Source organism: Schistocerca americana, chromosome 6, assembly GCF_021461395.2.
Source record: "Schistocerca americana isolate TAMUIC-IGC-003095 chromosome 6, iqSchAmer2.1, whole genome shotgun sequence".
Classification (NCBI taxonomy): Eukaryota; Metazoa; Arthropoda; class Insecta; order Orthoptera; family Acrididae; genus Schistocerca; species Schistocerca americana.
The window spans coordinates 333193833-333209263 of record NC_060124.1 but is presented as its reverse complement, the minus strand read 5'-3'; the positions used below and the strand labels follow the sequence as shown (position 1 = coordinate 333209263).

General features: G+C 38.9%; 1 protein-coding gene across 3 annotated transcripts in view; it reads right to left on the bottom strand.

Annotated features, from left to right (window-relative positions):
- The window catches only part of LOC124619388 (zinc finger protein 160-like), a 219771-nt gene that overhangs the window by 111776 nt on the left and 92564 nt on the right, over positions 1–15431 (bottom strand). For all 3 annotated transcript variants that reach the window (XM_047145734.1, XM_047145733.1, XM_047145735.1), the window contains 2 exons: positions 11858–11973; positions 4816–4917 (listed from right to left, as the gene is read on the bottom strand). In XM_047145734.1, the coding sequence (XP_047001690.1) occupies positions 4816–4917; positions 11858–11973 (218 nt within the window). The remainder of the gene's footprint in view (positions 1–4815; positions 4918–11857; positions 11974–15431) is intronic.

Genomic DNA, 15431 nt, shown 5'->3' with positions numbered 1-15431 from the left:
TAGTTGCGGGATGTGAAAGCTGTTTTCAGGTTGTTGGTGTAATGCTTCAGGGATTCCGAACTGGAGCAGATTCGTTTGCCACGAAGACCTAGGCTGTAGGGTAGGGACCGTTTGATGTGGAATGGGTGGCAGCTGTCATAATGGAGGTACTGTTGCTTGTTGGTGGGTTTGATGTGGACGGACGTGTGAAGCTGGCCATTGGACAGATGGAGGTCAATGTCAAGGAAAGTGGCATGGGATTTGGAGTAGGACCAGGTGAATCTGATGGGACCAAAGGAGTTGAGGTTGGAGAGGAAATTCTGGAGTTCTTCTTCACTGTGAGTCCAGATCATGAAGATGTCATCAATAAATCTGTACCAAACTTTGGGTTGGCAGGCCTGGGTGACCAAGGCGGCTTCCTCTAAGCGACCCATGAATAGGTTGGCGTACGAGGGGGCCATCCTGGTACCCATGGCTGTTCCCTTTAATTGTTGGTATCCCTGGCCTTCAAAAGTGAAGAAGTTGTGGGTCAGGAGGTAATGAGGAAAGAGGTTTTAGGTAGGGTGGCAGGTGATCGGCGTGAAAGGAAGTGCTCCATCGCAGCGAGGCCCTGGATGTGCGAAATATTTGTGTATAAGGAAGTGGCAGCAAATTTTAATCTAACTTGTGCAAGAACTTCTATCCTTATGAATACGTGACTATTGATAAACGATTAGCAACGTACCGAGGAAAGTGCCCTTTTAGGGTTTATATGAAGAGCAAGCCTGGCAAGTATGGAATTAAAATTTGGATTTGTGCTGATGTGAAGACATCTTACTTATTACGGATCCAAATTTACACAGGAACGGTGGACAACACTCGGGAAGTGAATCAAGGACAGAGAGTTGTTTTGGATCTGATGGAACCATTTCTGAATAACGGTCATGGTGTAACAACCGATAATTTTTTCACCAGTTTTCCATTGGCTGCTGAACTACTAAAATGAAACACGACCTTGGTTGGTACCTTGTGTTCCAATAAGAAAGAGATTCGAAGGAATTCTTGCGAAACAGAACGAGAGAAGTTCACTCTTCAATGTTTGGTTTCACAAATGACTTAACCCTAGTTTCCTATGTTCCAAAGAAGGGAAAGGCAGTAATACTACTCTCTACTCAGCATAATGACAGACAAGTGAATGGTGAAGAAAGTGAACACAAACCCAAAATCATACTGCACTACAACAAAACCAAAGGTGCTGTAGATAATGGGGACAAAATGACAAGAGAATACAGTTGTGTTAGAGGAACGAGGCACTGGTCACTAAGAATCTTCATAGAAATGATAGATGTTGCAGCACTGAATGCATATATTCTGTACACTCAAATATTTCCCGATTGGCAGAAGAATAACCGAAGCCGACATAAACTCTTCATCATTTGGACTCAGCAAAGGCAACATGGAAGAAAGAGCCAAAAATATCAACGGTCTTCATAAAGATGTACAAGATGCACTGAAAGCTTGTGGTATTACAATTCCTACAGCAGTGATCCAGACCCAATGTTCCAAGTTACCAACACCACAACAATGTCAAGATTGCAAGAGAAACGAAGATTGGAAAACAAGATTCTGTTGTGTAACATGCAAGAAACCTGCTTGTAATATACAAGAAGAAGAAACTGTTACTGTGAAGTGCATGCAGTGCAAAAATGTACTTGACTGAAAAGTTGAAAAAAGTCTTGTGTTATTTTACTGCGGTGACTGTTGAGGTACATAGATTATTAACTTTCTGTTCATTGAGTACTGAATTTAGTGAAAGATATAAATTTTTTTTGTGCTTTGTATCTGTGATCTGATTAAATCTAATAACCTGAAAAGCTGTTTATCAATACTAAATAAACCCATTCAATGGAAATAACAAAATCTGAGAACAAATATCACAATAAAACACAAAACTCTTTTGGGGTAGTCCATATACCCTGCTTGGTAAAATAGAGGTGTGAAAAAGCTTGGTAATGGGAGGGTTAAGTATATCAATTTCAGATGTCTTAATACTAGGTCAGTCAGCATTACAGATCTACCTAAAAGGACCACTAACCGGTCATTTTGACTGGAGGTGTTTTTCTTTCTATGTATCAGTTTCACTTGATAAATTATTTCATTATGATGTCGTCAAATGTCATTTGTGCATTATGCTTACCCTACCAAAGTGTTATGCTTAAATTTTTCTATAGAAACTACACTGAATTAAAGAAAAAGAGGAACAAAGTAAAGAATATGTTATAAACACAATATTTATTGGAACTAAACTTTGAAATTAAATTTACATACGCAAATAAACATATAATTAGAAAATAACATTTTTATCTCTAAGACTTGTTCTCAGTCAAAGCCCCAAACATGCCATAAACTTCTATTTATCAGAAAATAGACAGAAAAACTGACAAATTACTGTGGCAATTACAAGAAAATAACTGTTTTTTATATATGAAGTCTTCACGGGTTGGCAGCCGAGTAACATTGTCGTCTTGCAGCGACGTTTCAATGGAATGCATCTCCATCATCTTTAGGCGAAGTGACTTCGCCTGAAGATGATGGAGACGCATTCCATCGAAACCTTGCTACGAGACGACGATGCTACTCGGCTGACAACCGGTGAAGACTTCATATATGAAATTCGCTGACAAAGCCTGCACTCGAAAATAACTTTTCTTTCTCTATCTGAGATGTTTTCAGTCAAAGCCATTGTTTTTCTCAAAATAATTTGCACACACATACTGACCACTTCCAGCTCATGAGTCACAAATGAATTTCTTGCACTGCACACACAGATATTTAATTCTGTCTGAACTTTTGTATCCTCTTATCTGGCAGGTCTTCTGTACCAGTAGCTTACATATTTCAGTGGTTGCGATAAATGTATGAGCAGGCCCTTTCCAAGATTGTACATAAGCAGAGGAAAGTTCATATGCTAATATGAAAGAAACACCCGCTGTCTAACTGATTCTCCTGTTGTCTTTCGGTAAAGGATCCAGGCATTGACTCCAGCAAGGTCTAGCACACTGAAAAAATATGCAAATGTCATCTGCATCAGCCAAACTTGACAGTGTCCAGATAAGACATCTGGCCCGTAATATCAACTCCAAATTTAGTGGAATTGTAGACGCTCACATTCTCAGAGAGTGTCTTTTATGTATTTTAGTCCACTCCATTGAGCTCAGTAGCAGAACATTTTCCTTGGTCTTCCCCTGATATGAAGTGTCACCAGATTCATAAAAGACAGTACCACACAAAGATCCAGTATTAGACTTTGTTGAAGGAAGAACTTGTCTTTTTGTTTTCTTCAGTGTACCCACCTGGTTGTGTTCTCCCACGTCAACTGCTCTGCAAGATGTTTGACCGAAGAAATTGTAATATGTTACACTTCTTCCTCTCGACATGTAATGTTGCAGAAGACATGTAGCAACATGCTCTGCAACAGCTATGTTAGTGGGCCTTTCACTTTATTTACCCAAATATGGAAACCAATCACCACGTATTTACTACTGGCATCTGCTGCAAACCAGAATTTCAAACCAAATTTTTCTGATTTATTACTTATGTACACTGGATATAGCAGCAGTGAGCTTTGCATGGACAGAGCTGCACATCTATGGTTATAGACACACCAGTTTATGCTTCCGGATACAGTTGTGTGCTAGAGGATTCCACACTGGAGTAGCTGCTACAAAACTATCATTCTTGAGTCTTACAGCCCAACTGTTCTCGTCATCAAATTTTAAGAATTGAAAAAGTGGCAGCCTCCAGTATCAAGTACCCACGAGTTATCTTGGAGAAATTATTGGGCTATTATTCCTGTAAAGGTTTTTATGTTTTGTAGAATATTACTGTCTATCAACACTGACCATGCACTCAAGTAGCTTCCTCCGATTATAAATTTCTTAGCATTACATGTGTTTGCAATGGAGTTTCCACCAACACATTGTGACACCCTAATTTACCAGTTGCACAGCCCCGTGGAATTGAAGTCCACACTGTTCCATCGGCTGCAGTCTCTTCACTTCCAGCTTCTCTCTATGGACGCAATTCTTTCCATCTGCTTCCCCAGCTGTGAGTAGGAATTTGTAGAACCACTCAAATTGAACCTATAAGCACTGGGTTATTTGCATACTGTTGTACAGCTTATGAATACTAATCTTCCAACTCTGACGATTTGCCCTGTTCTGTTTCATGACGATGATATTCTGTGTCATCTTTATCATCCAACTCATCACATTCAAAAATATCTTCTCCTTCAGAACCTTCCCGAGTTGAACTGCTGAAGTAAACCAGTAACTCTCCATCTGAATGAAAAAATCAACACACCATAACAATGAGCAGTGCTGAACCTCTGCAGAGCACAACATCGTATTGACATGTATGCAACTAATGTATGTCCACTCTGCCACTAAATAAAGTAAAATGGAAAGGAAGAGAGAGAATGAGATCACAACGATGAAATAAAATAACCTAGGTGGATGTAAAAATCCACTGTTGTGCTTTTAGATACATAAAATGTAAAAAATATCTCAAGAGTCAAAATGATGGGCTACAGTCCTCTAAGGTAAAAATGTCTATAATTTGTCAATTTTTGTAATCAATGTTTGCCTTTCACAGAAACTGTGAACCACCAAAGTATATTAAAAGTAATTAAATATAAGGCCCCTAAACTAAAATGTACACTATTTATTAAATGTTAACAATGCTCACTGGGCACATTGAGCGGTATGGTCCTTCTAGTGTTAAATGTAAAGGAGCAGTAAAGTAATGTTTTCACAGTTTACAATAATATATGGGCAAGACACTTATGAACATACATACTTGTTGCACAAAATGCTACGAGAACGTCTTTTTGGTCTGGATTTGCGCAATGCTACTCTGCGTCGCTGGAGGCGCTTCACACGACGGCGGCGGCATGCTCGTCTGGAAATGAAATTGTCAATCTCCTCCATACTGTGATTTATGGATACAAAAAATTATTTTCAGACTTCAAATTCAACTGATGTACATTATAGGCATTAAAAAAGAACTTTAGTAAATCCTATTTAAATACTACAGTGTTAGTAAATGGTTACAATGAGAAACACAGGGTGTAGAGGAAACAATAATTTGCATGTAACTGATTCTGATTTTTTGGACAATTGAGGAAAAAAGAGCAATAAATACAAAGCCATAATAGGAATAAGCAAGTGACATGTTAAAATTTGTGGCTACTTACTCCAAAGGTATGTGTGTTAAATTAAAGGAAAATCCAGGATGGAATGTAATAATATTAGAGAAGTAAAGTTGCTACTCACCATGCAGCAGAGATGCTGAGTCGTGATAGGTACAATAAAAAGATTCACACAACTAAAGCTTTCGGCCATTAAGGCCTTTGTCAGCAATACACACACATACGCACACGCACTACAGTGTGGTTTCAGTTGTCTGAGACTGCAGATGTGTGTGAAAGTTGCATTTGTGTGTGTGTGTGTGTGTGTGTGTGTGTGTGTGTGTGTGTGACAAAGGCCTTAATGGCTGAAAGCTTTAATTGTGTGAATATTTTTGTTGTGACTATTGCCTCTCAGCATCTCCACTACACGGTGAGTAGCCACTTTCCTTCTCTAATATTACTACATTCCATCCCGGATTTTTCTTTTTTTAAGGTAGGTAGTTTGACAAAAAGTAATAATTTCCTCTCTCAAATTTTGAACTGCATTCATTCCCAAACAGTACCTAACAAGACCTAAACCCTTCATTTTAAAGTTAAACAATAGAAAATCAAGGGCGGAATGAAACAATATAGTTGCTACTCACCATATAGTGGAGATGTGTCTGGCTTCAGCTGCGAGAGACTATGGTCATGTGTGTGTGAGTTGAGGTTCTTTTTTTTTTTTTGTGTGTGTGTGTGTGTGTGTGTGTGTGTTGTCTAATTCCGAAGTTGTCTAATTCCAAAGAAGGCTTGCTGGCTGAAAACACAATTTCCAACAGTCTTTTTATTGTGCCTATCTGCGACTCAGAATCTCCACTATATGGTGAGTAGGAAATATCCTTTTGATAATACCATTTTAAAGTTACCATTTCATAACAACTTCAAAATGACAGTTTCACTCTGGGAAGTTGACACTATCAGCAGATCTTCAATGTAAACAAATAAGTACTTTTTATTGCTATTTTCGGTCTTTACATACACAATACTCAAAATCACTTCTTACAAATCCTAAGCAATTTTTTGACCAGCTTCTCTCTCAGGTTTTGTAATAAAGTTCTTGACCAAACTGTTAACTTCATCATTTGTTTCATGAAGAATACTTTGTGTTAACGATTAGTCATCCTTCAAAGGTAAAAACTAGCTTGCTCTTCCAAGTGAATGCATCTCCACAGGTCCATAGATATCTGCATGAACCCATTCAAGCAGGGCAATAGATAATAATGAACTGATGGGGAAAGGCTAACAATGTTGTTTTCCCGCCAAACATTCTTATCAAATGACAAAGTCGTCAATGAAGTCCTCTCCTTTATGTGACAATAGCTCACATGTGCAATGCGCTGAAATCACATTTCTTTATGCCAAAAATTCACATTTTCAACATATTTAAACAAATTTACTAGACCAAAGTTCGTCAACACATACACACTATCAGTACTGACCAATGAAAAGTCACTTGTGTTACTACCATCAACCACATACTGCATTTTATCTACACACGTCAAAGTAACCATTGACAGTTCTGATTGTGTTCCGTTAAAACAAGACACACTTTACTGATACGTCTGGATAATACACGAACTTCACCATTACTGTTCAAAAATCCACTTTCCTTGTTTGACACTAAACACACACCTTTTGTTGAATACAGTTTCTATGAAAAACACACTGAATTACACTTCAGGCACAAAAAGCACTCAACCGAGTACTGTTTTGTAAAGTTTAGCCCTGTTGCATGGATACTGTTCCACAGTATTTTGCCTAATCACGCCATGTTTGCCATCACTCACAGTAACTTTAACTGAGCTTTGCACATTGTCAAGTTTCTTACTATTCTCTTTTATTACATATATGCTCACTAGCACCTGCATCTATGAACCAATAATCTTCTAGGTCAACTTACTGACTCATGCACATAAAGGCATTTACATCCTGAGTTTTCTTGCTTTTCTTGGACTTCAACAATCTGCAATATAACCTCGAATGACCTCTTTTGTTATAATAATTGCAGCTTCTCATTTCTCTCTTCACTTTATTTTTACAGTCCTTTGCAAAATGGTCCTATTTACCACAAAAATTACAAGTAATTTTTTTCCTGTCTGCCTACACTGACCAAAGCTACCTCCTGCTGAACAGACTGATTCTCTCTCTCTTCCTCAATGAGCAACCCTGAAGTTAACTTGTTAAGTGTGTCATTCTCAAAGAGGACGGACTCCCATGCTGAACAGAAATGTTTATATTTCTCTAGCAATGACATCAATGCTTTGGTTACTACCATTTTCTCTTAAAGTGGTTCATACGCTTTCTTCAATTTAGTGTTGATTTCTTCCATTTTTAACAACTGTAACCACTGAGTCATCACCAAATTGGAGTAAGGAATACTTTTGTTGAAGTAGGTGAATGCTCAGTGCGGACTCTTTCTCATGCCCAGTCTTCAATTCAGCCCACAAGTCAGCTGACATTGTACACAACAGTAAACGAGCAAGTGACGCGATCCTCATCTGCGTCACAATAAGTTCCTCTACTTTTCCATCACTTGTTTTCTCCTTCAGGTATTTAATAGCGGAGCCACTGACAATATCTAAAAAGCCTTTCCTCTGCATAACACTTCCATTTGGAATTTCCACACCGCCCAACTCTCCGCTCCAGACAACTTCAAGCACTGGTGCGTAGACTGTTCCATCGCACCGCACCAACACCACAATGTTAACATCAAATTTGCTTTTGCTTGTGACACCACCAAAAAACTACCTAAAAGAGGCTTGTGCACCTGGGCCCATACCCTCTAATCAGATGTAGTAAATAAAGCTTGATAATAAGTCTACCTGTACACAGTTTATTTAAATGCATATTAGTGTACAACTAAATGGTGGATGACAATAATACACCAGAGGCTAGATAAAAGTGTCAGAAAAACGGAAGTTAACATAAACAAAGAAAGGGCTGTGTTGCCACCTTAAAATAACAAAACTGCCTTTTCGCATGTATTTTATCCGGTTTTATACAGTGTGTCCCAGGAGGAATGGTCAATATTCAGCAATACAACAGGGACATTAATTCAAAACAAAAAGTCTAGTATATACATGGGCTCTAAAATGCATATCTCAAGAGCTACAAGCACTTGTTTAGTAGATGTGAAGCACAGTAGTGAAGACGAACAATTGTTCACAGCTGTTAAGGTAAGCACTTTAGAGCCTATGTTTACAGGACAATTCTTTTTCTTGTTTTGGCCTGCGCTATCACCTCTCAAAATATGAAAAACAAAGAGCTTGCAGCAGAAGAGATTTGATTCACAGTAATGAAGATGAACAAGTGATATGCACGGACGCGCACACGCGCCCACCCGCCCGCCCGCCCGCGCGCGCCCACACACACACACACACACACACACACACACACACACACACACACACACACACAGAGAGAGAGAGAGAGAGAGAGAGAGAGAGAGAGAGAGAGGGGGGGGGGGGGCGGCACAAACGAAAAATTATGTACTCTTTACCAAGTCAGTTACTTCTTTTTTATTGTAAAAATTGCTGCTGAGTTAGGAAATAAGAATATAGTTTTAGAAACAATGCAAGTGAACTCTACTTTAAATCTACTTTTTTTATGCCAATGATGGTTTATGTGCATCATCTAACAAAAACATCAAAAAATCTCCCTAAGTGTCAAATAAAAATGAAGACAACAATCTCATGTTAGAGATGCTGTAGGAATGGTATGCATAATTTTCATCATACGATAACATCAACAATACACAAAAACTCATACACCATTTTTAACTTCGTAGTTTACTGTATTAGACACTAAGTGCCTTGCACCCCAGGCATTCTGTAGAAAATGGTCAAAGGGCAGTGGAAATAGAATGGCATGGGTATTCTCTGCAAGTAGTCACTGTTGTGAGAAAGTCAAAGGGACTAACAAGATAATTTGGGCAACAGGGCTTAAGGATGCTCCAGCCAACTTTGTGTAACACCATAATAAGTTCCTGTGAGCTACGAGATGATAAGAGGTAGCCAAAAAATGGTTCAAATGGCTCTAAGCACTATGGGACTTAACTTCTGAGGTCATCAGTCCCCTATAACTTAGAACTGCTTAAATCTAACTAACCCAAGGACATCACACACATCCATGCCCGAAGCAGGATTCGAACCTGCGACCGTAGCGGTCGCGTGGTTCCAGACTGTAGCGCCTAGAACCACTCGGCCACCCCGGCCGACGAGGTAGCCAAGGTAACACATTTACTGAAGTATGCATGTTTCCAGCGCTGTGAAAATATTACAGTCAAAAGGCTCTAAACAAGGGATGCCAGGAGAATGTGTACACCAGTCCTAGAATATTTGTATTAATAAGCCCAAGACAGACAGACAGACAGACAGGTGGTTTTACAGTGGAAATGAAAAGCAGATAGTTGACATAGGAGAGGAGGGAAAGGAAGGGGGAGGACACCAACAAAAAACTGAGGCACCCGGAAGTACGACAAAAAGTGCAGTTGCCTCTGGATGCAAGTGAGATAGCAGGGATTGGGGATGCAGTGAATGTGTGCACGCTTGGGCACTGAATAGCTGTCCTACACAATGGTAAAATATTTAAGCATATCTTTTGTATTAGATGGGTCTGATAGGATGGGAAGTACTCAGGTGTTCTGCCATACAGAAGTTAGTAACAGGGAATTGAATGGCAGATTTTTCAATTGTAGATTGGAGGGGGACGTGCTACAACTTAAATAAATTTATAGCACTGGAGTTGTGTTCATTAGTGAGAAGAAAACTTTACTATATTTTGCAAACTGGATATGCAATCCAGTCATTTTAAAGTAAATAAAGGTTAATTTATAGATAAAAATGGAAAATCCAGAATGGAATGTAACAATATTATGAAAAGGATAGTTGCTACTCACCTTATAGCAAAGATGGTAAGAGACAGATAGCCACAACAAAAGGACCGTCAGAAAGTGAGCTTTCAGGCAACAAGGCCTTCATAGGAAATAAATGCAAATAACCTTTTAATAATATTATTATTTTGTATTTACATTTTATTCATTTGATTCAATTGCTGCAGTTAGTTTATAAATTTTGTTTTCTTAAGAGTTTTCAATGTTTCATTGTGGCCAAGTTTGTCCACCTCATAATCTCCCCACATTTCTTCAGTACAAAGGAGGAGCCATTGATCAAGACCGAAGAATTCAGAGGACCTAAGAAAATTCACCAGAGTGATAGCCCCTGCCTCACAGAGTTTTGAGGGTGAGGTGAGACTGGCAACCCTAACACATACTTTACGAACTATGGAGATACTCAAAACAGCCACAGCATGATTTGCTTGTTGCTGAAGTCTGTAAGTATTACCTTGAAGGAAAGTAGTATTGTTTAAAAAGAGTAGAAAGAGAGAATGAATAAGCATGTTAGGAAAATCAAATGGTGTTTTAAATGGAGACAGGTCTACATCTCTGTCAGGTATTCTGGCTTTAAGAATTATTATTACCACTTGGAGCTAATCCAATTAAAGATACGAATTCTAGTAAACTCTATAGCCCTTTACTGCTGATAAGGTGGTGGTGAGTACTTTTATCAGAAGACTTGAGGACACACTGAAGTAGTTTCTGTTCATCTGTATTATAATTTTAATTGCATTTCCTCATAATGCCTAGCTTGGTAGTATTATTCAGACATAATAACATTTGCTTGTTTACCTTTAAATGATAAGACAGTTGGCAACTGGAATGCTTCCACTGAATAGAAACAGTACAGCTTTCAGAGTAACTGTCTATTGGACAGAGCACAGCATCTGTGTCAATAGTTTTTCCCTAATTGGAATGGAGCTTTTAAACACAAAAATAGTATAGTATATTATTTGTTTTTGGTCGGTGGAATAATACTGTTAAAATATTTTCCAAATGCAAATTTCGGTTGAAGAAACAAAAATCCAGTAAAAATCTTGTGTATGGAGAAGCCTCCAATTTTAAGGTACTGTGATAATATTTAACAAAAAATATTCGTTGCACTTGGAATGTGCACATTTAGTACATTTTCAGATATGATTCCCTCATTAAAACTGTAACTAATTAATTCTGCTACAAACAATGGAAAGTCCAGGTTGGAACATCAACAATATTATGAAAAGGATAGGTTGCTGCTCATCGTGAGAATCCTTATTAGTTTGTTCCCCAACAAGGTAAGTGCAATAAGCAATAACATCACGGTCAGAAAACCTCTCAAAACCTGGAACATTACTTACTATGTCATCTAACAAAAGCTACTGTAAACCAACCATTACCACGAGAAAACTTATAATTAACACCCAAACAAAATTCAAATTACATTCTACAAAAACAAATGGACCATCAACTACAGCATGAGCAATCACAGATTTAATAAGTATTTGCAACTTACTGTAATGGTAACACGCTTAGTAGCAGACAGGCACAATGAAAAGACTGTTACAGAGTGAGCTTTTGGCCAAAGCCTTCTTCAGAAAAGAAAACATACACACACATTCAATGTGATTGTGTATGTATTTGCTTTTCTTTCCTCAAGAATGCTTTCACCACAAGCTCAGTGTGTAACAGTTTTTTCATTGTGCCTGTTTGCAAATCAATGTGTCATCTTTACAGTGAGTACTAATTCTGCTACAAGTTTAAAGAGTTTGGAAAAAGTCAACGTTCTGTAGTAAACTAACCTGTATGCAGGAACATGTAGCATTAACAAGTGTCTATTCAGACTGGAGGATTTGGTGAACAGTAAACCACATCTGTGACAAGGATACTGTCTGGCAATATGCCATGCTCTCACTCTCTGAAACATATTGAATATACAAAAGTGACAAAAACGTTAAACATATAAAGTGGTTTTACATATCAACAACCAAAATTCACACATACATTAAAAAGAAAAGTTTTAAAGAGAGAGTTAAAATAGTCATGACTAGGAACCTCTCTTTCTGCAAGTTCAGTTCCTTTAACATCTTCTCCTTGCATGCCAATTCTCAAGACAAAGCTTCTAAATTGTATATCTTTAAGAAGGGAGGAAAATACAATACAACAGCTTAACTAATATGGGAATAAGTACAGTAACACTGTATGTACCATAAAACAAAAGACAGTAAATGTATTATGAAGATCTGTGATATTAGGAGTTATGACAATACTGCACATGTTAAGGTCTTGAACCTTATAGCTCTCCCACTTAGATTACCAAATAACTCAGCTAGGATGCTGGCACAGCGCGCTGACATGTTAACAGAAACAAAATTCCTAATAGAACCAAAAATTTATCCCACAAACTGTTGAACTTACAATTCAAAGCGTAAGTAAGGCAAACAGAGGTCAACAATCCTGAATGATTCAGTAGTCTACGAAAACATTGGGATTGTGTAAGAGTTTGAAGTGATCATAATATATAATTTCGAATGTGCATTTATTCTATGCTTGTATAAGTATTCTGTTGTTCGTTTATAGTTGTTTGGTTTTAAATAACTAGCTGCAGTTATGGTGTTTAATATTGCAACGAAGTAAATCCGTTTAAACCCACATTTTGGTGCCCCCGTCTTGATATCCAACTTAGCCAATATCTCATATCATAGCACATTATATGCTAAATACACAAAATCCACGTCAACCACACCACATGTCTTCGACATACTTTACAACCATAACTTCGCTATACAAGACCAGCAACTGACTGCCGACCTACCTACAAGCATAGTTATCAACCACGTTATGGTTAAGCCGCTACCATTCTAGCAACGGAGGCCAGTTTTATGGAGTACGCAGCTAGAGAATCAGTTCGTGCTTGCTCATGTAACCATTGAAAACACAAAATGTGCTGGCGTAAGCTGTTGCCAGCACACCAGTCAGCAAAGATGTAGCAAGGAGATCGGTAGTAGGCACTGGATCACTCAATCACTCAGTCTAGTTGGCGTTTGTCATTCACTTGCAGAGTGGCCTTGCTTAGTAACAGGTTACGATAGCGACCAGAGTAGTGTTTATAGCGGGACTTGTACTTCACCAGCAGTGAGGCTAACGTGGGCTGTTACAGAACAGCTTGTACCACAACACAAGGACTCTGTTAAAGATAAGTAACTTCCTGTTCTTGTAAATAAAGAACCTTGTTAATCCACGTGTGCAGTTGTGTTGTAGAAAGAGGATACTGGCCACCAAACATCATCATCTCCCTTGCTTCCCATGGTACAGGACACTACAGTGGCAATGAGGATAATTCAGTGGCGATCGAAGTTAATCAACTTGGGCGAAGCTTTTGCTTGCTTCTCTTGTATTTCAACATGCACGGTTGACAGTGTTTCTATTTCCTAATTTGTTGTTGTACTCTTGCATGGATTCCAGGAGGGAAACCACGCAGAACTAATCAAATTTCTCTTTTCGGAGACTTGGCTTGCTTTTTGCTACAACGTATTTGTATAAACCATAAATTCTGTGTAAACCATGAATCCCCCCCCCCTCCTCCACCCCTGCCCCCACACCTCGGCTGCAGACGGCCAATGTGATGGATCTAACACTAGCTTTTCAGTTACAGAACCAATAAATTGCTACTTTGCTGACGACGGTACAACAACTACTGGCTGCACTAGTTGTGTCGCACAACCAACCAACCAACAAGCCCAACAAGTGCTGCAAACCAGCATACCAACGTTCCTGCAATTTAACAACACAGAAGAGGACTGGCTTGAATACCTGACACAGTTCCAAGCACATTGTGAAGTTCATCGTGTTCAAGGTACTGTAAAGCTACAATACTTTCTTTCGATTGTCAAGTTCATCATGCTCAAGATACTCTAAAGCTACAATACACTGCATTAACTCAATATTATGACCAGCAAGTCCAAGTAGCTGTAGCCAGATATCAGTTTGTTCACCAGCAGAAAAAGCCGGAACAGACGTACCACTAGTGGTACAAAGAACTAACAGGCAAGACTAGGAAGTGTAAGTTTAAGTACAATTGTGGCAACTTTTACAGTGCTCTCATGATACATGATGGTGTAACATTCAATGCTCCAGATAGTAGAATACAGGAACAGATCCTAAAGTACTCTGATCCATCACTTCCTCAAGTATTGCAAATTTTAGAGCAATACGATTTGGGCACCATAGCGGCTGATAAATTTGACCAGGCCCCAAATCGACGGGTCGAGTCGCCCCTTGCTCGCGACTGCCCCAAGCAGCCACGACGACGAGTGTGTGCACGGCCACACGGACAGCCATGTAGACATATAAACAGGCCTGTGAACATAGTGAAGTCCGGCCCTAGATGTTTTGCTTGCCATAAAAGACAGGATTGCAACATGTTACATGTTAGGAAAAAAAGACAGTGTCCAAGCAGTTTTTCGCAATGGCACAAAAACACCAATTTTGCTCGTGCAGATGCAGTGAACACTGCGTTTCCAAAACCTAAAACAGGTTTTGTCAAAAGTAAGATTAAGGTTGTGCCGCCTCCTCGCCCGCATGCTGTGCAACGATATTCTAACAAACAATTTGTCTCATTAAGAATTGCTGGCCATCGTGTGAACTTTCAGTTAGACACAGGTGCCTCAGTATCTTTGCATAATCGTGACACATACAAACAGTTAGGCTCACCACGCTTTTCTAAATCTAGCAACCACCTCACTGCTTACAACAAACAGGAAATTCCAGGACTTGGACAGTGTGTTGCCTGCCACTTACAAATCTCACACTAGGACAGTGAATTTGACCGTGCTGGAATCAAGAGACAGTGAGAACATATTTGGTTTAGATACCTTTTTGTTTGGACTTAGCATCCAAGACAATGTACTTTCAGTATCTGCTATTGCACCAAAAGACAATGTCACTAACTTGCTTAAAGAATTTTGTAAACTATTCTAAAAAGGTATGGGAAAAGCTAAGAACTTTGTAGCGCATGCTACACTGAAAGACAATGCACAGTCTAAGTTTTTCTGGGCCCACCGCATTCCAATTGCTTCAACAAAGTAGCCAGTGAATTGAAAGAATTGCAAGATATTAGGGTAATTGTTCCCATTCAAGTTGGTCAATGGGCAAGTCCTCTCGTTTTGTTGCCTAAGCTGTCTGGTCACATTCGCATTTGTGTTGACTTCTAGTCTACAGTCAACCCACAGACAGTAGTTGACACCATTACTTCGCCCTGAGAAACTCATGGACAGGAAGTTACTTTTCTAAGATAGATTTGTGTGATACCTACTTGCAAATACCTTTGGATGAAGAATCACAGAAAGTGTCCATAAATACACATTTAGGACTGTT